The sequence below is a fragment of the Balaenoptera borealis genome (assembly GCF_965194805.1).
Source record: "Balaenoptera borealis genome assembly, chromosome: 5".
NCBI lineage: Eukaryota > Metazoa > Chordata > Mammalia > Artiodactyla > Balaenopteridae > Balaenoptera > Balaenoptera borealis.
Window position 1 is genome coordinate 30,296,081 of NC_138862.1, and position 23,546 is coordinate 30,319,626.

General features: G+C 35.7%; 1 protein-coding gene across 7 annotated transcripts in view; it reads left to right on the top strand.

Moving 5' to 3' along the window:
• The first annotated feature begins 425 nt into the window (after window positions 1–425).
• Window positions 426–23,546, top strand: part of ROBO2 (roundabout guidance receptor 2) — a 1,241,430-nt gene continuing 1,218,309 nt past the window's right edge. For all 7 annotated transcript variants that reach the window (XM_082392595.1, XM_082392596.1, XM_082392600.1 and 4 more), the window contains exon 1: window positions 426–3,108. In XM_082392595.1, coding sequence (XP_082248721.1) covers window positions 2,979–3,108 — 130 coding nt within the window. In that variant the 5' untranslated portion in view covers window positions 426–2,978. The remainder of the gene's footprint in view (window positions 3,109–23,546) is intronic.

Here is a 23,546-nt window from a genome sequence, read left to right on the forward strand (position 1 = left end):
ATCTGGTTTCCCCAGACCCATGCACCAGACTTTGGAAAACAGAAGCAGAATGGCAAACTCTGAGACCACGCCATATTCAATTCTGGCTCTGTCTTTCACTCATTATGTGATACTGAACAAGTAATCATCTGTAAAGTATGAATAATGGGTTCATCTCACAAGGTTGTTGTGAAGATGAAACAACTAAAACCTGTAAAGCATGTAAATAGTGCTTTACACATAGAACCTGGCATATGTTGAGTGGGCAATCATTATTTGCTCTTCTTTTATATAAAGATGTAACTTAAGAGCCACCTAGTTCAAAAAGGTTAAGAGTACAGAGAGTACAGTTTAGTAGAGAGCATAGCACGGGGATTTCCAAAGGCTCAGAGCTGAGCTATTTGAGTTCAAACAAGTGACTTAATTTCTCTGTGCCTCAGTTTCTTTAATGTACTAAATGGAGATCGTTAGTCCTACTTCACTAGGCTTTTGTTAAGAATTAAATGAGTTAATTCATGTAAAGTACTTAGAACTTGTAATAAGTTAGCTAATTTAGTATTAATATTAACTTAAGGTATTTTGACACTCGCACCTGTGTAGAAGTTTGTCTCATGTGAACTGGCCCTTCCACTCAATATTTCTTTTTCTTCAAACTGCACCCCTATTCATTCTCTTTGGTACTCCCACCCATCTGAGGTTTCCTCTTATTCATTCTAGTGTGTAGAAAGCTTGAGTAGTACTTCACACGTCAGCCAGATGAGTTCTAGAGGGGAATGGCTTTCCCTCCATGAGCAATGGTGATTTGGTTCCTCCAATCCCAGTTTAATTTCTCCACCAGAGAGAGCTGTGAGCCGGTGTTGACCAGGGGTCACCAAGAAGGAAGCAAATCTTGAAAATCTAACCTTGACATTTTCTTAGGGTTAACCCAGCCAACTATATCACATGTTGAAGAAAGAGTGCTTTTCCTATTAACCTCATTCTGGTCAGGCCCTTCTGAAATATTGTACATCTCTACTAACTTTTTTATCATGTTTAAACCCATTTGATATTTTCCTGTTCAACCTAAGACCCAGGTAATTGAAAAATAAAGAACTCACTAATTATGAAAGGTTATGTTCTTTCTTTCAAGAGGAATGGAGCCAGTAGACAGTAAATAAGTTTGGGTCTAGAATCTTCCTCAGAAGGTGATGGCGAGGGAGTTGGCCAATTCATTTTACCAACACCTGCAACATGTTTACATGCTTATGAGGACAGAGGAAAGAATCAGGTTAAAAAAAAATTAAGAATGACTGGTAAAGAGAAAATAGATTTCCAACTTAAATTTAAACTTACCATTTTAAAGTATACAGAGACATAAAATTTTAAAATCACTGTTTATAAAATAAGCATGATATGAACTTTTCTCACTTCCCTCAGAGGTTTTCAAATTAATTAAAAGTTGAATACAAATTGATTATTGTTTTTAAACTAAGGAATAATCTGAGAATTTGTTTTGTGTATCCCATATAATATCTTTGACAAACATTGTTTCCTTTATATGAAAGCAAATTTTAATAACTGTAATTTCAAATTTAATATAGCTAATCTTACCAAGATAAATTATTCTTCTAAAAGTACCTCTTCCAATAACATGATTTGAAAATGGCAATTTATTACCCAGTTTGAAAGTGGTAACATCATAAAATTGGCGGTTATCATTATATAGCAATTGATTACCTTAAAGTACATAAATGCATAATTCATGCCTTGTGGCTCACTGATTAAAGGAATAAGTGACCATGTAGATAATACTAAGACAGATTTCAAATATTGGCCAGAATGTCTCGATCATGCTAATTCACTTCAGGCAGTACAGACCAAATTGCTTTTATTTGATTTGCTTTCACCCACCTCCTCTTTATCGAGGACATAGTTGTGTGCCCGGATGTTAATTATGACCACACCTTGTGATCAGTAATGTTTTCATAAATATAATTACAAAAGACTGAGAGACTTGGAGAGCTTTCTGTATTTCCATGGTGATGTACACAAACAAATAAAAAAAAAAATGTTTCCCTGAAAGTGTGATTAGCACAGCCCTGAGAGTGTCTGTGTTGGTATTTCCAAAAGTTTGCTTACAGCATTCATGGTGGGTTCATTTGGGTGACACAGAAATGCCCAAATAAACTGACACTAATACAGAAGAGAACTGAAACTATTGAGAACTTGCCCTGTCGGTTTTATTGTTGGGATAAAAATCATACCCTGATGCTCTTCTAATAAATATTTCAGACTTTTTATGAATAATTAGTGCAGATGCAATCCCCTTTTAATGTCACGAGGTGAAGTGAAGGAAAAATTAAATAGATTTTAAGTTCAGCGTCTTTCCCTACTACGTTGCTGGAATTCTCCTCTATCCACACAATAGATTAACTACCCTCTGTGCATACTATATTTTGCTCAGCCCTTAATATTCTGAAGCGGGACTGAAGCAGTCGTTATCTGTGGCGGTTCCTGGGTGATGTTCAAGCCCAGCACTACGCACCCAAGTGGCAGTGACACCGGCTTTCACTGAAGCCTTATTACTCTTAAAAGAGCAATTTGGTTGGTTGCACGGCTATTAGGATCACACAGCAGCCTGAAAGCTGTCAGTACAACTGCTTCTCATCTTTTTCACACAATCCTGACATCTTTTCTCTTTTCTGCTGGACGCAGACATTACTGTTTTTATCATTTTCAATCAAGCTCTCCCAGAACGCTGAGGAATATATTCCCACTGAAAGCAAAGTGGAGATCAGAAATTATTTTATAGCTCCTGAAGCAGGAGCAGTGCTGACTGCAGGCTGAAAGAGCTGGATCGTGAGAAATGTAGCTTGGCTCAGGGCTACATCAGGGAGCTGCTACTTCAGCTGTTAAAGATGGCAAAACAACACCTACCTCAGGTTTTTCAATGATTAATGCTATTTTAATAACTGGGAGGGAAGAGGATGTGAGAAATTTTGTGAGATTAACTTGTGGAAATGTTATCATCAGAGAAAGTGGGGAAAATTACTAGGCTTGAACTTCTCTTCGTTTTGATGCTCTTTTTCTCTGGACCAACTCTGAGCAAGCTGACTCGGACCCCCTGGAAAGGAAAACCTTGGAAAGGGGGTAAGTGATGAAAGTTTTGTGTTAAAGGTCTAAATGGAGTTAGCAAGGCTAGTCAATGGGAACCTGAAGACAGCTAAAGGTAGAGGAACTGCTTCTGTTGGGAATCAGATTTTTATTTCCAGAAAGAGGATGTGTGTTGTAGGTGGCTTGGATGAAGAGTTTTCCTCTGTTGTTGTTATAAATATATTTTTGGAATTTTTGGTTTTGTGGGCTTGCAAAGCATTACGAGGATTGTTTGCAGCAGGGAGGATATAGAGCCAGATGCGTGTTGCCCTAGTGCAAGGATATATCGTGTTATCCTTAGGAAGCTTCATTATTTTAGAAAAGAAATGAGTTCTATGTCAGATCCCTGAATTGTTAGCAGATTTTGTGAAATGATCAGAGGGATGTTATGAAATGCGGTGCTGCCAACACTAATTTTATAGCTGACTCCATCAGTGTTGATGTATTAATAAAGATAAATTGCATTAACTTTATTGAAAAAAAAATCAGCTGAACGAGAACAAGCCTTTCAATACTTCAGAGTGTTGTAATCCATTTTCTTCTGCAGTTGAAAAATTATTATGAGGTGAGAGAGAATTTGTGAGACTTTGGACCTGCTTTTTTATAAAGTTCAGTTGATTCTACTTTACCTGAGTGCCATTTGTTTATACTAAACACAAGTTATCAGGGTACCTGTTCTGTGAATGCTCTAAGCCAAAATGATGCTGCAGAAATATCTCAGGAGAGACTTTCCAGACAGTGTGTACATGTTCCGGGGGAAAATCTTGATGAGAGATATCTGAGGATTTTGCTTTGCGGAAGCATCCTTTTCACCTAATATTTTTATCTCAGTTCTAGAAATGTTTTCTGGGTCTGCCCACCTTTGCTTGGCTGTCAATGTTCCAATGTGAGGTTAAAGAGAAGCATGAACATTAACAAGAAGTTTTAATAATTTATCACAGCATTTCAGCAGGATTTTCTAAATACATGAGACCCTTCAGTTTGATCTTTCTGTGTCTCCTTTTGTTGCATTAAAGATATTACAAATTTTCCACCTACTGTACCTTTGAGGGAAAAGTTCCAACAGGCACTTAGCTTCGATGGGTTAGTGCAGATGCAGCCCCAAGGAGTGGGAGCTGCAAGTGATCTTTGGGCTTTGTGAATTATATCATCACATTACTGTATTTCCTGGTGTTATCAATGGATTTTTTTCCTTGCAAACTGCAAGCTGTTATTTATGTTAGCCTGCATGGCAGCTTTTTGGTGGCTTGGGATCTAGAGATGTATGGTGTTGTCAACTGTAGGGGACGTCAGGAGTGTTAACTTGTACTTCCTATATACATTTTTCAAAGACAGTAGGCAGTTCTATCATGTAAAAGTATCATTTCCTGTGATAAACTTTAGCAGTAGACTTTGGAGCCTTAGCTACCCAGTGAGAAAGTTAGATAGCTGCAAGATTTTAGAAAAATTGTTAACCTAGTCAGAAAGGTTTATTTCAAAGGGCATGTGTTCCTAGGCATTTATTCATGGCACACAGCCTTAAATACAGATGCACTGGATTTCATTTGTAAATCAGGTCTGAAATGTTTCATCTTTGAACATATTACTGCTTTTTCCAATGTACACTAACTATCTCAGCTAGAAATTTGCCAGCTCTGCTGTGCAATGATGATATGACTCAGTCAAGTTAGGAATAGACAATCCTAGCAACATATTTTATTTATTGTTAAAAGAGTCTTGGGTATTTTAAGAAGGTCAGGCAAGTTGCTGAATAACTTTAAACATGTTGACTGTTCTTTAAAATTTTTTTCTTTTTTTACTGACTCTTTTTGTCACTGTCTATGCATTGCATGAATATTTTCCACAGATTCTGAGTTCCTGCAAAGTAGCTTTACCTTGATGTGCATATGTACATGTTGTAAATATTTATTTATTCATGAGCTTGGCTACTGATGGTTGTGTCAGTTGCACAACTCTGTTAACTTTCCTCTTGGCATATTCTGCAGTCTTTTAAAACATTAGTTTACAATTGTTCAACATTATTTTGTTTCTAGAAGTAGCGGTTTTATTATTTTGTAGAATACCTAGGAGAAGTATATGTATATATTGGGTGGGGTGGAAAGGAAGAATAAGGCTTCTTAAATTAAACACTATGGCCAGAAGCAAAGAGGATCAAGGTTCAAAACAAAATTTTAAAGATGGTTTCTTTACCTTTTAAAATTTGCTTTATATCAATACTGATTCAAGCTTATCTGCTTTACAGAACAATCTTCAAAAGTGATGTTCTATTTCTAAAACTCCTGGGAAAAGTAATAATAACAAAACAACAGTTTTCTTCTGAAATGATTTTTTTTTTTTTTTTTGCACTCACATTGCCTAGGTGCATTTGTCTTAATCTGATTGAGCAGCTGTCAACCTCCATATGGCAACCCGCCCACGGTGACAATTTCCATTTTTGTTGTATTAATAGAGTCCACCGTTCTGAGAGAAGGGGTTAGGGGGGCAGGGCCAGGGAGGAGCATCCTAGATCAGTGAATAACTGTGGCCTGTGAGGAGTGGAACAGACAGCATGTGGCCTGGCAGCTCAAAACAGGTATTTGTAAGCTGACTTAGAACAGTTGGAAAAAAAATGCTGATTATTGTTGGCTACCAAGGGATTTTTAAGCTCATCAATGAACATGAATCTCAAATACAGGTTAGTAGGCCAGCAAGTTTTCCCTCAGGCACATGCTTTTCTATTTAATCACAATATATGAACTCCTCAAGGGAAGGTGGATGTCTCATCTGATTTGTTCAGAGCATAGCATAAGTGATCATAAGTTTGCATTCATGATAAACTAACCAGAAATCCTAAATACACTACTGGCATCACCTTCATTAGGGTTAAAGGACCTAATTATTTTGCATTCAATTACTCTCACCGGGAAGAAAGTCTAAAAGATGAAAACAGCTCTATTCCAGTAAGCATAACTTTACAGAGAAGTTTACATTGTAGATGGTCAATATATGTAACAAAAAGGGAATTTAAAATTATATCGTTTTTAAAAAAATTTTGCTATTGGAAATTAGACTTTAAGCTAAATTTTTATTTTTATAGCTACTATCAAAGGTGAAAATGGGAGGTAAATATGTATAAATAGAAGAATGGGTGTAAAAGTTGTAAATGGGTGAAGCTAGGGCAAAAGGGGGTTGTCAAAACAAACCCCTGGCCCAACAGAAACACTGGCCAATCAGAGCAACGGCTGATCAAGCTAAGGGGAGGAGCCAACCCCGACTGTCATTAAGGCCCACCCAACTCTTTCACCTTGACTCCATTTAAATCTCCCAAAAGAGTCTGTCAGGTTCACTCAGGCATCTCAGTTATGATACGAGTTAAACTACGGCAACAGAGCATGAAGTTATCAAAACTTTTGACAGTTCAAAAGATTCTTTCACAGAACGTTCACATTTGCTTCCTTTTATAAATTACAGCAGCTGGTTGTCCGTGTCTGTTTTTGCTAAGCAAAGAAAACCTCTCTGGCGGTTATCTACGCCCCTCTCTGTGAAGGGTTAGAATGTATTATGAGCATTCTATGGCATTATGTTACTTTACTTTATGGTGCATTGAAGCAGTAACATAGGAATATTCAGAGGGTGCTATTTTAGATATTATGTACTTATTTGCCTGGACCTGTATAATATATTGACAGTTATTTAGACTTTTTTTGGAATTTGAGGTAGGTTGTTTTTGTTTTTGTTTTTAAAACCTTAAAAGTTAAAAAGAAAATTAACTATGTGCTGGTGCCTAATACCTATAAGCCCATTTTTATGATATTGCTTCTGAAGCCCTGACCACCAGTTCAAATGCCCCTCAACCACGTGCTGAAAGTAATATTTCATATTTTGAATGCTAGGGCATTTTATTTAGATTAGAAGGCATTTGTCAGTTTTTATGTATATATATGTCTTATATGTTTGCCACTTTGTAAGTTATTTGAAGAAAAATTTTGTCTTTGATTCATATTTATTAACATGCAATCTTGCTCCTAATAGATGCTCAATAAATATTATTTGATGAATGAGCAAAGTACCTGAAAAATTATACTGGGAATAAAATATTCTCTGACTTTAGGTGTTACACTTTTTTTTTTTTTTTTACTTTTAATTGGTGCTATATCTTATCTTTCTAATGTTGGGAAATCATTTTTATCACTCTACTTTTACTATATCATTTAAATTTCGGTTTTAGTTGTAGAAAAATATGAATGTATTTATAGTATTTTAAAACTTGGAAAATTGTGGCAGACTCATGTAGGAAGTAGTGCAGTAAGGAAAAAAGAAAACAACGTTGTTGTTCAAAAGTAATTTATAATGTGAGATTGTGAATCTGGAAACTGAACAGTATGAATATTCATGCAAAATGTAGAGTGTTCTTTGTACTGTGTATAATCACCACTTCTGTTTTTCATTTGTTTAAATTATTTAATCTCCATCTGTATGCAATAAATAGATTTAATACCTTATCTTCCCTACAACTAAAGAGTAAATTCCAAAGCTAAGCCTGAAATGAGTGTGTTTTTTCCAGTAAGTTCAGAAGATAATGAGCGTATTTTTTAGATACAGAAATCAAAGAGTATGCTTAACAACCATACTAAGATCTGTTGAAAATTTTGCTCATGTTCTCTAGTGCTATTTGAAAAACAGCATTTGAGAAAATCAGCAAAGTATATGTGAGAACTTGATAAGAAAAACTTGATGCTTGAGCATGATAGACTTTTCTTAGTCTTAGAAAAAGAAAAACTTGATGCTTGAGCATGATAGACTTTTCTTAGTCTTAGAAATTATGACCTGAGTATATCTTATCCACAGTCATTTTGGTCTAACTTTCATTCTAATTTACTGTTTCACTTTTAACCTCAAAATTTTATTTTACTTACCTATTTATTATTAATGTAACATATTTGTTGCCATGTGGTTTTGAAAATTCACATAATACTTACTAAAATGCATTTTGTATTGGAAGATAAATGGGGGGGAAATTGGAAAGAGTTTTGAAGTGTTCGTCTTTTTTACAGCTCAGCGATTGTGTTTTTATTTATTTATTTTTAATATCTTTACTGGAGTACAACTGCTCCACAGTGGTATGCTAGCCTCTGCCCTACAACAAAGTGAATCAGCCATACATAGACGTACATCCCCATATCTCCTTTGAAGTGTTCTTTATGTTAGAACATAGGTAGAAAGAAGTTGTTTATATTTAACTTACAAATAGAATACACAGTTTTATCAAAATGGGGAAAACTACTGCCCAGGAAGCAAAGTGCTGATCCATTTTAAAGAATATAGTTTTAGGAGCTGTATATCCTTTATAAAGTCAGAATATACCTGTGAAAAGTGTGATCGGAAAATATATGGACCCACACCAGCCTGATCTGGTATGAGTGCAGGTTGCCGTATGTGCATATCCATTCGTTCCTACCTCTCTCCACGCGAAGGAGAAGGTTCATTAGCCAAATTCCACAAAGAAAATTGTGTTCAGGAACTTATAAAAGAAATAAGGATTTTTTGAATAGGCTATTTAATTTTAAAAAGTGAGAAAAATTGACAGTAATGAAATACCTTAGATATCTTAGTATAGGGGTTCACGAATCCATTGTTAAGATGGTGTCAGCACTTACATGATAAGCTACATTTTCAAAGGGTTTACAACTGAGCCATAAAATTTTTGCTTCAAGATGGATCGTGGCTAACATTAGGCCTCCATCTGAGAGCAATTTTGTCTTCTTATTTTTCAAATTCAAACCTTCAACCTTCAAAGTTACTTGAGTATAAAAAAAAGGAAAAAAGAAAGTAAAATATAGCTACAGTCCCAGGCTTTGTTACTTGATAAAGAATTAAAATTTCAAAATAGAAATTCAGAAAGTGATGAGACTTTACAATAAGGTCTGTTTGCTTAAGTCAATTAAAGATTATGTGAATCAAATAGTGACCTTGATCAGTTAAGACTGGGGATCTTTTATCTGTTAAAGATTTTTGTTTGGCTAAGAAACCAAGGTCATCCAAACAAGAAATAATATTCCTGAAAAGGAAAGAAAATAAGCACATTACATCTTAAAGTTGTTGCATTTTCAGAGACCAGAGCATTCATCAGGGCCTATGGCCTCATCTAATATTGTGCTTCAGCCATTTGACCTCGCTGGTCCTTAGGGTTACCTTTCTCCAGGAGTAGGATTTAAGAAAAATAACTGAAGGATGAAAATTCTAGAGTTATAATGTAGAAATCAAATCAAAGATCCAAAGTCCTGAACTGGTACCTTAAAAACGGTATACAACTTCACACACTAAAAAGGGGTTTCTATACTCACTCCACATTGGGTTTTTGAAAGCCATTTATTAAATATTCAATAGGTATTCAAAACTTGATCTATCAAAAACACTAAAAAACCATATATATATGGTATATACCTGTATACATATATACACATACATACAGATTTCTACCCTCTAGAAACTTGTAATTTATGATTCTTAAGACTTTACTTTTTTGGCAGGGTTGGAGAGTGGGGGGAGGAATTCTCTTTCCCTTTAACTGGTATGTCTTCAAATAAGGTAAGTGACTGTGATGTTAAAAACAAAACAACAAAACTAAACTAAGGTTGGGCTTGGTGCTATTTGGGGGGGGGGCGGGTAGCAGGGAGTAAAACTACAAATATCCAAATTATAATCTGAACTTACTCTCTTCTTGATATTATACCAAAACCACAATTTAGGGTAAAACTGGTTGAGCTCAGCTCCAGCATTCAATCTGTTCTACAAATCACTTATTAACTTCCGGATGATTTATACTGATTTTTCTGTTTCTTTACTTTGTCTTTTCCATTTGCGTGCCCCTTCTTAAAATGAGAAAGCAACTGGCTGTCTCAAAGTATCTTTAGCTATTGAATAGCTGAGACAACTCACCTTAAAATATGAACTTTAAATAATCGATTTGGGAACTTTGGTGTGTAGAAAGGCATGATGATATGGTCTAGGAAAGAGTCTATATCCTAGGATTAGAAGGGGAAAACAGCTGTACTTGATAATAGGGAGAAAGTAGTTGTGAACCCATTACTTTCTAGGCAGTATGTGGTTTATACTTAACAGATTCAGTTTGAAATCTAGTCCAAATTCTGTTAAAAAAATACTCTATACATCAAATTAAGCCTAGCATATATGCTTCAGATTCCATTATGTAATGGAGTTTTTTTGTAGAAATAAGTGGGATGTCCAATTAATAGTATGCAGACACAACAAAAAAACTGTATGCATTTATGAATAATATTTATTTGAATGGCTACACCTTGAATTCTGTCTCTATACAAAATGCCAAATGAATAAGCCTGTATTCTCACATGAGAAAAATTTTGCCTGGTATTATTACTCAGGGAAATATAAAGGTTTAATGAGCTAATTCAGTACTGCCAATTTATAGCTCTTGACATGTTGCCAGGATGAGTATAGAAATTCATTCCTTCTGTCAATGTATGAAGAGTTCACCACATAGACTATTAAGATAGACTCTACATATGCTTGGTAGAATCCCTTTCATATCAATGTCAAAAGCTCTGTCATCAAAGAAGTAGTTATCAAGCTGGGCAAAGTCCAAGAATGTGTTCTGGAGACAGGAGCACATCATGAAATCTCTAATGTAATAGTTGGCAGCTAATAAAGAATTTATTTTAGGGCAATCAGGAATGTAACTGAAGTGCCTTCTAGAATCCATAGGGGCCTGAGAATTGCTTCTGGCTAAGTAGTACGAATTTTCATTTATCTAACAGAATGCCCCATTCCTGTTTAGGGATTGCATGGACCAGTGCAGAGACACATGCAGGGATTTGGGGCTGAGGTTGTTGATTGCCAAGTGTGATGAGTTAAATTTGATGCACTGTTAGAGAGTTTTGCTAATCGTGCATTTCCACTCAGGGTCCCCAAAGATGTTATGTTGGTAATTTGTACATTCAAGGTAGACCAACATGTACTGTACTATTAGTAAACTATTTTTATGTCCATCTACTATATGCATATACTGTGCTTATATAGCATAGTAGGAAACCTAAAATACATACATTCATTCATTCAAACAAATATTTATTGAATACTCTCAAGAGAAACAATTTAAATGATCAGAGAAGACAGGCATAAAGAAACATTTGGAAAAACAACCAGTAAAATAAATGAGCTGTAAATTATGTGTATATCGTTTTTTAAGGCTTTGAATAAATAGGTAAATATAAAAGGGGACGATTTTTTAAATGATAATAGGCAGAATAATGAGAACAGGGAAATATAGAGCTATATGCTATATACAGCTGAGCAGGTTTTTTTTTTTTTTAATTTTTTTTTTTTTTTTTTTTTTAGAAATTTCATGTAATGTCTGAAACATTTATATTAACATTTTTTTTTTTTTAATTTTATTTTCCTTTTTTTTTTAAGGACATTCTCTGCGCCAGGCTCGGTGTTATGTTAATTTCTTTGATCTCTGTAACTTAATGCTTGCATCAACCCTATCCAAAAGTTACTGTTATTCTTATCATCTCCATTTGTCATATGACAGTAACAACTTGACTAAAGTTATCAAGTAGTATACTTCGGAGCCAGACACCCGATCCAGGCCAACAGTATGCTACATCTGGGGGACAGTCAGGTAACCAATCTGATTCCAATGGGCAGCATGTTAAGAATTAGTGGCAATAACAACAGAATCAGTTAAGGATAGCTTTGAGAGTCAGGCAGAGAGTGAACTAGAATTTATAGAATTGGAAACAAGTGGCCATTGCAGGTCTTGGTAAGATAAGTCATATGATGACTGCAGTATTTAGGGAACAAAACATGGTGCCAATTACCTGGGTAATTTTACAGATACCTGTCATACTGTAGAACTCTGTAGAATTCCTGCCTCATTAAATTTGCAAGATATATGTTTTCATAGCTTAAAAACAAAAGCAGTGACACCAAATTCTGTGTTAGAATAAAAGTCCAAGTTGTGATTTGATCTTCTTCTCTCACTGTGAAGAGTTTTATAATGTACAATGTCACTGTTATTGAAAACTATTTGCCTTATATCAATATAATGTGTGTTGGGCAAAGCATCTTCTTAAGTGGTTTATTTGATAGTGCCAAATAATTTGCATCAAAACTATTAAGTGGTTTTGTGTTACCACAGTAATAAATCAGTTTGTGTGTGTATAGAAATTAGTATATAAATGTATATATGAATATATTCTATGTATAAATAGTCCATATTTTATAGTTGCTGCATTTAACTATGAGTGTAAATTATGTGATTATGACATTTATCAGCTATTTATAAGTTATGTTATACAATACATTTTTATAGAAGTCTCAAAGAGATATAAACATGTTGCTTGAAGCCTCAGTATATGTTCTAAAAAGAGTTCTTCAGATCATAATTACATTATTGGATGATCTTTAAGATTTACTGCTATAATTTTAAATGCCTTATGTATATATAAAAGTATGATTTTATTCATCTGTTTGAAGAATCTAGGCAAGTGGATGGGTATATGAGTTAAGTAATTTGGAAGTGGTAGCATATTTTTCCAAAGCAAAATTTTAACTTACAATTATTAAGTTTAAAAGCATGAAATCACTAGAAGTCAGTTTTACTTGTAACTGTCTTTCACTTTCAACTAGACCTTGGATTATTAAGAATTAAATTGATCAGTCGATGTACTGAGACAATGCACTCTTACATATCCTATTGTAGCTCAAATCCTTACAATTTTGATTACAAACATTTTGGCTTCAATATCTTACAGATACATTTAAAGCTAATTAAATAATGTTGTGGTGTGGTAGCTCACAATTGCTAAACTTCTTTGAGAGTGTCATCAACGAACAATAGAGGCATCCAATTTCTGCTTACATCTCTGCATTTACTAGCTGTACACTCTAAGGCGAGTTATTTGACTCCTGTAATTCTCAGCATTCTCGTCTATGGACATACTACCCTGAACGCGCCCCATCTCGTCTATAATTCTCAGCATTCTCACAGTGTGAGAACAAATGAGATAGTATATGTAAGGTAACAGTGGTTTTTCAATAACATTTTCTTCAAAAAATTAAATATACTCAAACCTTTTACTTATTATTATTAGCGCGCGCGCACACACACACACACACACACACACACACACACACACACACACACACAAACTAAAGTTTAACTGCTAACATTTCCTGAGGACTTCTTGTATGCCAGCCCTGTGTCAATGCTTTTGCCATACATAATTTTGTTTAATCCCCTGTCTATATGTCGGGCCTTACTTTTTCTCTTACTTTACAACTCAAATAGCCAAATCTTTTTTTTTCCCCCCTCTTCATTTGAATTCATCAGTCTGTATTTTAGGCTCATTAAAGATGTACAAATGTTACATGCATTCAAAAAATTTTAGCAAATAAAATGCAATCACTATTCAATATGCTAATAAATCAAATACTAATAGCACATCTAATTTAAAATAAAGACAAGTGTGTCCATGATTAAGAGGGCACTTGGGAAATATTGGTAGTGTAGAAAAGAAAAACAAAAACTATATTTTTAGGAAATCAAACAAGATATGCTTAGGTGGCATGAAGATTATCGTTCCCATGTAGTATATATAAAATTGGAGTGTTCACAAGGGCAAAATTGGAATTGAATGAGCCAGGTCCAAAACCAGATGGCAAGAAAAAGTTTCAAGCTGTTCCATTTGGAAATTGATTTTTAGATTTCTACGTGGCGTATTACATTATAAGTTCAAATTAATTTTAAACTTTTAATTTTTCCTATATATCTTCCTGACTCCTAGCACACACTTTTTTGTCTGTCTTGTTGCCAGTGAAATCTAAAATGAGCACCAAACAGCTTTTCACTCTACATTAAATGCACACAGAAGAGCACTTAACTGTGTGTATTTTGAACTCCTCTAAATAAAAGTTTTAAGAGACAAGAAGCTTTTTCTACTTCAGGGTCACTATTAGTGTGAATAATACATAAACATGGAGACATAGGGGAAGTTCTACTGAGGATTGCAGCGTAGCTTGAATAAAATTGTCTGTCATTATCACAATTGATAAGTTTGGTATATAGTGAACCTCGTATCATACTAAATAATCAGTGTCAATGTCTTACGTTTTCCCCACCCATCAGAACCCAATTTAAAGGAAGAAACTGAAAGAGAAAACATGGGTGCTTACAGAAGCACTTTGAGGTGTCAAGAGTTTAACACTAAGAAAAAAAGTAATTTCTCTGGCCTCAAAAACCACAAGGCATGAATAAAACGCTGCTGAGACATGGCGTGATGCTCTTCTTGAAGTGAAGTTTTGTGCTCTTTTCCAGTCAGGACTCAGTTAATGGTGCTGCTTATATGTACCTTAAATAGACAATAAAATTCATTATTCAAAAAAAATGCACAACTACTAAGTTGGGATGTTTTCTAAATGTCTCTGTAAATGGATGTTTGGAAAGTTGATAGGGCAGAAAAGTAGACAGGGATATTGCCTGTCATTTAACCAATTGACAATTGCTTTAATCCTTTAAATTGCCTAATAGCATGTTTGCTAAGTGATAATTATTTGGGGCTATGTAAACGTAATTTACATAGATTTTGTAGATTTAAAATCATGCCTAAATGTCCAGGTGAATCTGGACATTTTAAAAAAGTATATGAGAACAGGAGTATTTTATTGATGGGTAAAATAAAATCTGATTTTAAGTGAGACTTTTTCTCCCCCAAATGCTTGTTTTTCCCCCATCTACTTGAGGAAGAAAAAACAAAACTCCTCACAAATGCAAATTTCCTGTTATCTGCTATGATCTGAGAATATGGTTTTCTGATAAATGAAGTTTTAGTGTTAATAGAAATATTACAAACAGATCAATCAGTCCTAATAGGAATGCCTATGAAATAACCCCAAATACTCTTAAATGCAACATTGTGTTTAATTTTACACTGCAAACTCTTGTATATTTTCATATTTCAGGATATCACAGTGGGTCAGGGTGCTCATTATAAACGTCCACTATTATGGTACTAAAGCAAAAAAAAAGAACCAGTTAGCAGAAGTTCACAGTCAATATATTGTAGATTAAACTGAGTTTATTGTTTCCTAGATATGCATATGGAAATAATTAAGTTAATAAAATCATGAATATGTTAAGAAGCAAGTCTGATTATATCATTCTGACTCAACATGTCCCTTCATTTAAATTAAAAAGTAATTTAAATACTACCTTCTAAATGTTTGGGAGTGTTGGGTATCAGGTTATATTCATAAGTGGAGGTTGGGTATAGCTTGAATTATATACCTTTGTCTGCCTTTTAGTCAGTCTATAGGCCAAAGCAGTTAATGTTGAATAAGTTTCTTGTCTTCTTATCCAAGAATGCCACTTGAGGTATGAAGACGTTATTATTAATCAAGCTTTCCTGTGAGTTAATTTAATACTACTAAAACATTTGGAAAAGAGTTGGGAAGGAAGCATAACTGTTCCTTGATCAAAAAGGAATGGCATTAGCTTAAATAACTACAGTGACAAAAGCTGTGTGGATTTAAATGAGAGTGATCAGAGTATTATTCAAGATTCAATTATTCTGAGTCTGAGAGTATTGTAGAAAATATATGTCTAACTAGTTGAGAAATGAACCTTGTGTCTTTTTTTTTTTTTTTTCTTTATTTGGCTGCACCGGGTCTTCCTTGTGCCATGCAGGATCTTTAGTTGTGGCATGCCGGATCTAGTTCCCTGACCAGAGATTGAACCCGGGCCCCCTGCATTGGGAGCGTGGAGTCTTAACCACTGGACCACTAGGGAAGTCCCTGAACCTTGTGTCTTTAAAGATAATTGCAGGGACATTAGGTAACAAGAACAAAGCATGTTAGAAAACATGGAAAAATATTTTAGTACTGAAATTTTGGTGACCCTGAATATTTTATTCTGTGTGTTTTGGAGACCCCTGGTCTGGCAAATAGGAGTTGTTTACAAATTTTAGTAATTATCATAGCATGTTAGCAGATGATAGATCCTAAGTAAGCTTAAAGGCTCAGATCAATTTATTTTTCATTTAAACAATAGCTCATGGTCAATGTAGAAATGCTTGAAATAGGGGAAAAAACTTAAAGAGAACCCCAACTTGCCATAACCCCTCCCCAAAAGAATAGTCACCTTAATCCTACCCCCTAAGGATAATCACTTCAACCCCATCTAGTATTTTCCCCATATATTTATTTTCCATATTTGCCATATTTAAAACTGTCCATATATGCATGTGAACACCAAGAAAAAAGTATATGAACACCAAGAAAAATATATAAAAGCTGTATATGGGCATCCACACACACATACATGCACATACTAGTAAATATGTATGTTACATTACATAATGCACATATATATAATTTAGAGTATATGTATACAGAATTATTGTTTTCTTACAGTGTAATTTTTTATTATTTTTCTGTTACTTAACTTTATGTCCAATTTTACACTATTATTCTGCTGTACATATCTTAGAGCACAAATCTGATTGTTCCCTTGACAGTTTCTAGAATTGAAATTATTGCCTCAAAAGGTATGATCATTTTAAGGCTCTTGACTCAAAATGCCAAAAAGCATTGCATAAAGGAGTATAAATTTACATGTTGACCCAAACTGCATTCAGCCTAATGGAATGTACTTTTAAAAGTATAGAAAATTATCATTTATTTTTTTAAGTTTGATACACACATATGGTATTCCCTTATTTAAATTTAAATTTACTTTATTAGTAGCATACTTGAATATATATACACAGATATATTTGTTTATTAGCTATGCATAGCTTACATTTTATGAATTTCTTTCTAATTTAATATTTGAAGCACACATTTTAATCAATTTTCTTTTTATTTAATTACAGGAAAAAAACATGTTTTCAAATTTAAGAATGGTGGTCAGCAGTGTCACAGTTCAAATATCACAAGAAATAGAACTTCATTTAAAAATCATTTTTTGATTCTACATACCAGTATTTAATAAGAATTTTGTATATATTCCAGTTGAATGATGATGGTTAGAGCCCATAAAATCTAGCTGCATAAATGTAAATATTTTAGATTAACTTTTTTTTGAGGTAATAGTTTCACTTTATTGCTCATTAATGACCACAACTCAAATGTCATGATTTAAGAAACACAGTAAATTAAAGAGTATATGTAGAGAAAGAAAAACTGAGATGGTAAAAGGCACAATATTGTCAAATGAAAAATGGTTAAAGAACAAAGGATATTCAACCAGGAGAAGAGGTGACTTTGTGAGCTTAACACCTGACTGTAAGTAGATAAAGGGGTATCATTTAAAGTATAAAATGAATTTATTCTGTACTGCTCCAGCGGAGAGAACTAGAACCAGGAAGTAGCCACTAGAAAGAAGCAGTTTTCAGGTTCAATTCAGGAAAAACTTTCCAATAATTGATAGAGCTTTTCTATGGTGGAATGGACAAAGTATCCAAAGTAGAGGATCACTTATCAGAAATGTCAGAACTTTTTTTTTTTATTTTGTGGTTGTGGTTAGACTAAATCAGTGTTTCCCAAATCTAACGCATATCAATGAAACTATGAAGTTTTTAAAAAGTACAAATTCCATAGTTGCCACCACAAGCAAAGTAGGTCTGAGAGGGGCCTGGAATCCGTAGGAAGCCTCCTGGGTAATTCTTATACACCTAGTAGCCCCGTGGTTCAAGATCCTGATTTGTAGGCATTTTTGGCACATTCACTTTCCACATCTGGGCATCCCTGGAGATTGCCTTTTCCAACAGGAAAGACAATCTCTGGTTTTCCAAAGGCCCTGGAAACTTCATGCTATCCTTTGGATCTGCCTGCCTCCCAGCTTGATGTAGCTACCTTCTCCTCCCCCTCCCCCCTCCTCCCCCCTCCTCCCCCCTCCTCCCCCCTCCTCCCCTCCCCCCTCCTCCCCTCCCCCCTCCCCCCCTCCCCCCTCCCCCCCCTCCCCTCCCCCTCCCCTCCCCCTCCCCCTCCCCTCCCCCTCCCCCTCCCCTCCCCCCTCCCCTCCCCCCTCCCCTCCCCCTCCCTCCCCCCTCCTCCCCCTCCCCTCCTCCCCCTCCCCCTCAGAGCTGTAGGCCTCACAGTGGTGACCGGGGTCATCCGGGGGACGTTACCACCTCGCTTTCCTCAGCGCACGGCGACGGGGCGCGCGGGAGGAGGACGGGGCCGACTGAGGAGGGCGAAGAGGGGGAACCGGGCCGGAGGGCGCAGGGTCTGGTGCCCGAGCGGGACGCACGGCTGCGGCCTGTGGGTCGGTCAGCGAATTAGTTCCATGACGCCCCCGGACCTGAGGCCGCCGCCGGTCCGCGCTGCCGCTTGTGCCCGGGTGGGGAGTGCGTTCCCTCTGGCCGTAGGGCGGCGGGGGCCGGGGAGAGGCGGGGGGTGAGACCGGCTCTGCCCCTGCCGGGGGGAAGCGCTTCTGAGGGGAAATGGTGACCGGGGGGGAGAAGGGGGAAAAGGGAGAAAAAAGAAGGGGAAATGGGGGGGGATAAGAAAACGCGAGACAGAGGTGCTGCCGCGTCCCTAGAGGAATTCTGAATGACTTCAAACCACACATGTTTTTAATGACTTAAAATAACTTCATGTGAAAAATATCCTAATTTAAGCAGGTGATGTGATGTGAATGTTAAGAAAATGTAGGTAAATCCACATTTTGGCTATATTGATACAATATGCAGATTTTAGGAAGGAAATAGTCTAGATGTTATGCTTTTTAAAACAGTGGAATAGAATGTACAGACAACAATGGATAGGGTGTTGAGTAGTTTGGAACACTTTTCTTATAAAGAATGTAAAAAAAAAAAAAAGTAGATGCAGCTTAGCTTAGAAAATGGGGACTCAGATAACTTTTTACAGTCATGTGGAAAGATGGAAAAAGATGGTCTGATGCTTCAAAGAGAAAGGAAAGAGTTGCCCTAGATGTTTAAATGTATGTTCCACCAAAAGAAAAAAAAAAAGAGGAAAGGAAAATAAAGCTTAGCTAAATTAATTGATACTTTAAGGAAACTCTGATTTCAGATTATTCATATATAATGCCCTAATGACTATAATCGTCTGAAAGTCACATGTGTATCTTATGGACGTTGATATGTGTTATCACGAGATGGTTGAGGGAATCATGCATGGCTACCTGCTAAGAAAGATTCTCTCCATGTTCCCATTCAACTGTCAGATTGTATGGTTATATAAAATGAAAATAAAACAGAATCTTGTTGAATATGCTGTTAAATCATTTCCAGAAGTATTCATTGTAGTGACCGGAAAATTTGATAACACTTCAGCATTATATATTTTTCAAAATTCTCTTTGAGAAATTTTCTCTAAATTAGTATTTAATTTCCTAATATAAGGTATATCATTTTGTTTTTATAAGATATGGCATTAATTGTCATGGGAGATCCCCAACCTCACAAAGAATGGTGACGAGTAACAAGACTCTAAAAGAAATGACTATGCCAGCAAGCAGTTTGGCTTGCCAGAATTCATAGTCCCCAGAAGTAGACAGGAAGACTCAGTGAGTCAGAGCAGACCAGTGAACAAACTGTACACTCACAGCGCAGTGTGGTAAACAGCAGGAGCATGGGTGTGATAGCTCCATTTCCCCTGCCCTCAGGTCCCACAGGGTGACACAACAGGGCAAGACGGCGCTATTGCAAAGGAACCCAGGGCCAGGGCCTCAGCATCGTTTATAGAAAACAGAGAACATGCCATTTCCCTACCAGGGGGAATAAGTAGTGAAAAGGTAGCCTTCTTGGTCTCCTTAGTTGCCTACATGACCTGGTGCAGGAACAGGTCAGAGTCAGGGGGCAGCCTTGCTTTGTGGTTTGGCATACTCAGCAGGAACTTGCAAGCAATGGGGTTCATGGTAGACTGTTGTCTAAAAATAGAAACTTTAAAGGCAATTTTCCTCACGTTAAACACTTATTTCTAGTTGGAGAGAAAAATAAATCCACTCTGGAGCCCTTTTTTTCCAAATCCTCTGCAAAGTCCCTTTGATTTACTTTCTCAGGAGCAGCAGTACATTTCATTAAGACATCTTGTAACTCAATCTTCCTTGTGGCTACACCGGAACATTTTCAGAGGCCTAACCAGCAAGAGAATCTGGCTTTCAGGTATCCAGTTTATCATGCAAAATACATAATGTACCTCCAAGCCATTTATCTGAATACTAGAATGTGAAAACACAGTTCTTTCAAATAAATGTTAGTATCGTTTTCTTATATCTATGTAGGTTTTTTAAAGCCCACGTTTGGGAGATGATTATAAAGCAGTAGAACACATATAAGAAATGTACATTAAACTGAGAGGGGCCCTATGGAGTGGGAACTAAATGAGGTAGATTCTCTATACCTTCAAGCACCTTACAGTCTAAGGAAGAACACAAAATAAAACAACTATGTATCAATATATTTGCAGAGGTAAACAAAGTTCATAAGTAATCAACGTGACAGAAGGAATAAAGGGGATTCTTTAATATCAGAAAGCTAAGCTTGACTACGATCTTTTGCAATAAGTTCTTTTTGTACCACAAAGAAGCATTTCTTGATGGTGTGATTACCATGCCTGTATGAGTATATGAGCATTCAACTGCGCTATTTTTATTTTTGCTCTTCTTGCAGTGTTATTTGGGAATGTCTTAACACTTAGGTTTATAACAGGAATATAAGTGAAAAGGACATTTTCCTTCCAATGTACTTAAGCAAAAAACATATTTTTGCAAATAATATAATAATAATGTTGACTTTTTTAGAGTTTCGGAATCTAAATATAATCCTCTTTCTTACAACATTTGTAAAAAATAGAATAAAAGACCATCATTAAGGTAATTTGTGTAGAGAAGCTAAGGTCTGAATTTCAATGGCCCATCCTTATAGAAATTCTATTTTGGTTGACTAGATCCCGTCGATTCATTTTGATATTACATATAAATGAAAATACCAAATGTCTTTAGCTTTGTCAGTGAAAAAGTAGTTTGGGCTTAACAAATGGTTCAGTAATGTCTGTTTGGAAGCTTCATGACATATTAAAGCAGTTGATGAGGTACAATTTGTTGTGAGGTCACATCTGATTGATGGTTTACTATCTACCACAGCCTCAGCTGCTGTGATATTCCCATAATAAATGTTCATTGCTCGACAGTGTTAAATGTGCTCTATCTAAATCATTTGTTACTTATAACAAGTTTCAGTATATATGAATCAAATATTGTTTACAGTTGCCTTCAGTAGGATTTATCATTTTGCACCTTTCCACCACTTTAAATGGAATAAGTAAGATATAGATTTTTGAGTGTTTTGAGCCCATGGGTGGTAACGTACCAAGAATTCAGTCATAAAGCAAATACTAAGCAAGTTATCTTGAAGAATAAAGATAAAAGTGGTTTTGTAACTTTTTTTCTGTTTCTAAACATACAAGTTGTATATTTATAGTACACGTTCTTGGGAAAATAATTAAAATACAGGGCAATTTAAAAATATTTATCATTTGTGAAAATCACATGAGGTAACTTGCTTCTAGCTTTTAGGAAAACTTAATTTTCACGTATAGCCCCTCGAGCAGCTTTGACTCTGAAACTTGTCTTTCAACCACAAGCTTCTGTTTTTTATATATTACCTTCCTTCATTGCAGCTAAGTCTAACCTTGATCCCATTTCATTTTCTTCCTTAAAGTCTTTCAACCTATCTGGTTCTTATTTCCTTTATGGCTCAAGATTCTTTGTCACTTGGTTTTAACCACATGATTTGACGTTCTCAGCCCATGATCAATGTTTATTGATATCCAGGCATCTCTGCATCAACCATCCCACATCAAAGTCCCTTCTACAATCCCACATCTAGGGAAACACTAACATCCTATATTTTTGTTCTATTTAAATAATACCTAGGTTATTTAAATGCATAGAATATTTTCTGTCATTAATATATTACCTGGACTAAGAAAACTCTTGAGACTATCTAAATTACTACAAAAATAAAAATAGGAAGCACAGATGCGATATTTTGATTCATTAATTTCTAATGTGAAAGGCAAAACTAGAAGTCATCTTTGTGTTTCATGCATGAAGAAATTTTGAGATGAATGACTCCTTTGTCCCTTGCCTAAGGTCACATGAAACGAGACTCATGGTTTCAGGCAGGGAAAGAGCCTGTGATAATACTGTTTAATACAGGTTTGCTTTATATTTTCTGCAAATTGTACGTATAAAGCAAGGTGTTTTATGATCCAGAATTTAAGACCATTCCACATCTGTTCATTTTTTCTGAACAAAACAGCATTTTTAAAAATCAGTACAAATTGCTCTAAAATTTTCGTTTGATTAATAATACAAAATTTTGAGGGAGACATTATCAAAAATTTCAAATGTGTTTGCCCTCATATTTTTAAGACTGCTAAATTCCATTTAATCACATTTCTGTTCAGCCTCCTGTGATTTATCTCTTGTTCATACCTTAAGAAATATCTTTCGCATCTTTTTTTTCTTATAGACAGTATAATCTTGATGGGTAAACACTATTGACAAATTTTTTAAACCGTTTCACATTAATTCAGTCTTTGAATGGAGACAGGAGAAAATCTTTACCTTAGCCGAGGAGCATAATTTAGTACTTTCCACCTCTTTATGCCCACATAAGAATAGATTTTTTCCTTGAAAATACACTTAATGCATTCCAGATGATTTTTCTGTAATGAGCATAGTAAAACTTTACATTGGATATCAAAATAAGTTATGCAATAGAAGAAAGTTCTGAGCAGAGTAGGAAATTCTGTGGGTTTTTTTGTTGCTGTTGTTATAGAGTGAAACGGTTTTCCAGCTTCAGTGCACATTCAGATCATTTGGAGGGCTTGGTAAAACAGACTGCTGGGTCCCACCCCCAGAGTTTCTGACTCAGTACGTCTGAGGTGAGATCCACAAGTTTGCTTTAATAACAAATTTACCGGTGATACTGATGCTGTTGGTTCTGGGGCCACACTTTTAAAACCAGTAGTATATTGGAGTTGGTGTTTAGAGTAAGAAGTCTTACTTAAAATCCTGGCATTACCACGTAACAGCCCTGTGACCTTGGATAGCTTTTATGATCTCTCTGGAATCAGTGTTTCAAAGTTTATAAAATGGGAACCATGCTACCTGCCTGAGAAGGTGGTTGTGGTCATTGAGAAACTGTATATAAAATGCCAACAGCGGTATGTAGCACATATTCTCTGTTCAATGAGTTTTAACTCTCTTTTCTGCAGATGTGTTCCTGTGTAAGTCATGATTCTTTGCTGAGTAGATGAGCAGAAAAAAATTCCTTGAGTTCTTCTGTTTGTCTAGCTTTCAGTAGAGTAAGAAAAATTACTTAGACATGTGTGGTGTATTCAATAAACATCACTGATTACCTCATATAGAGCAAAGATTGCTC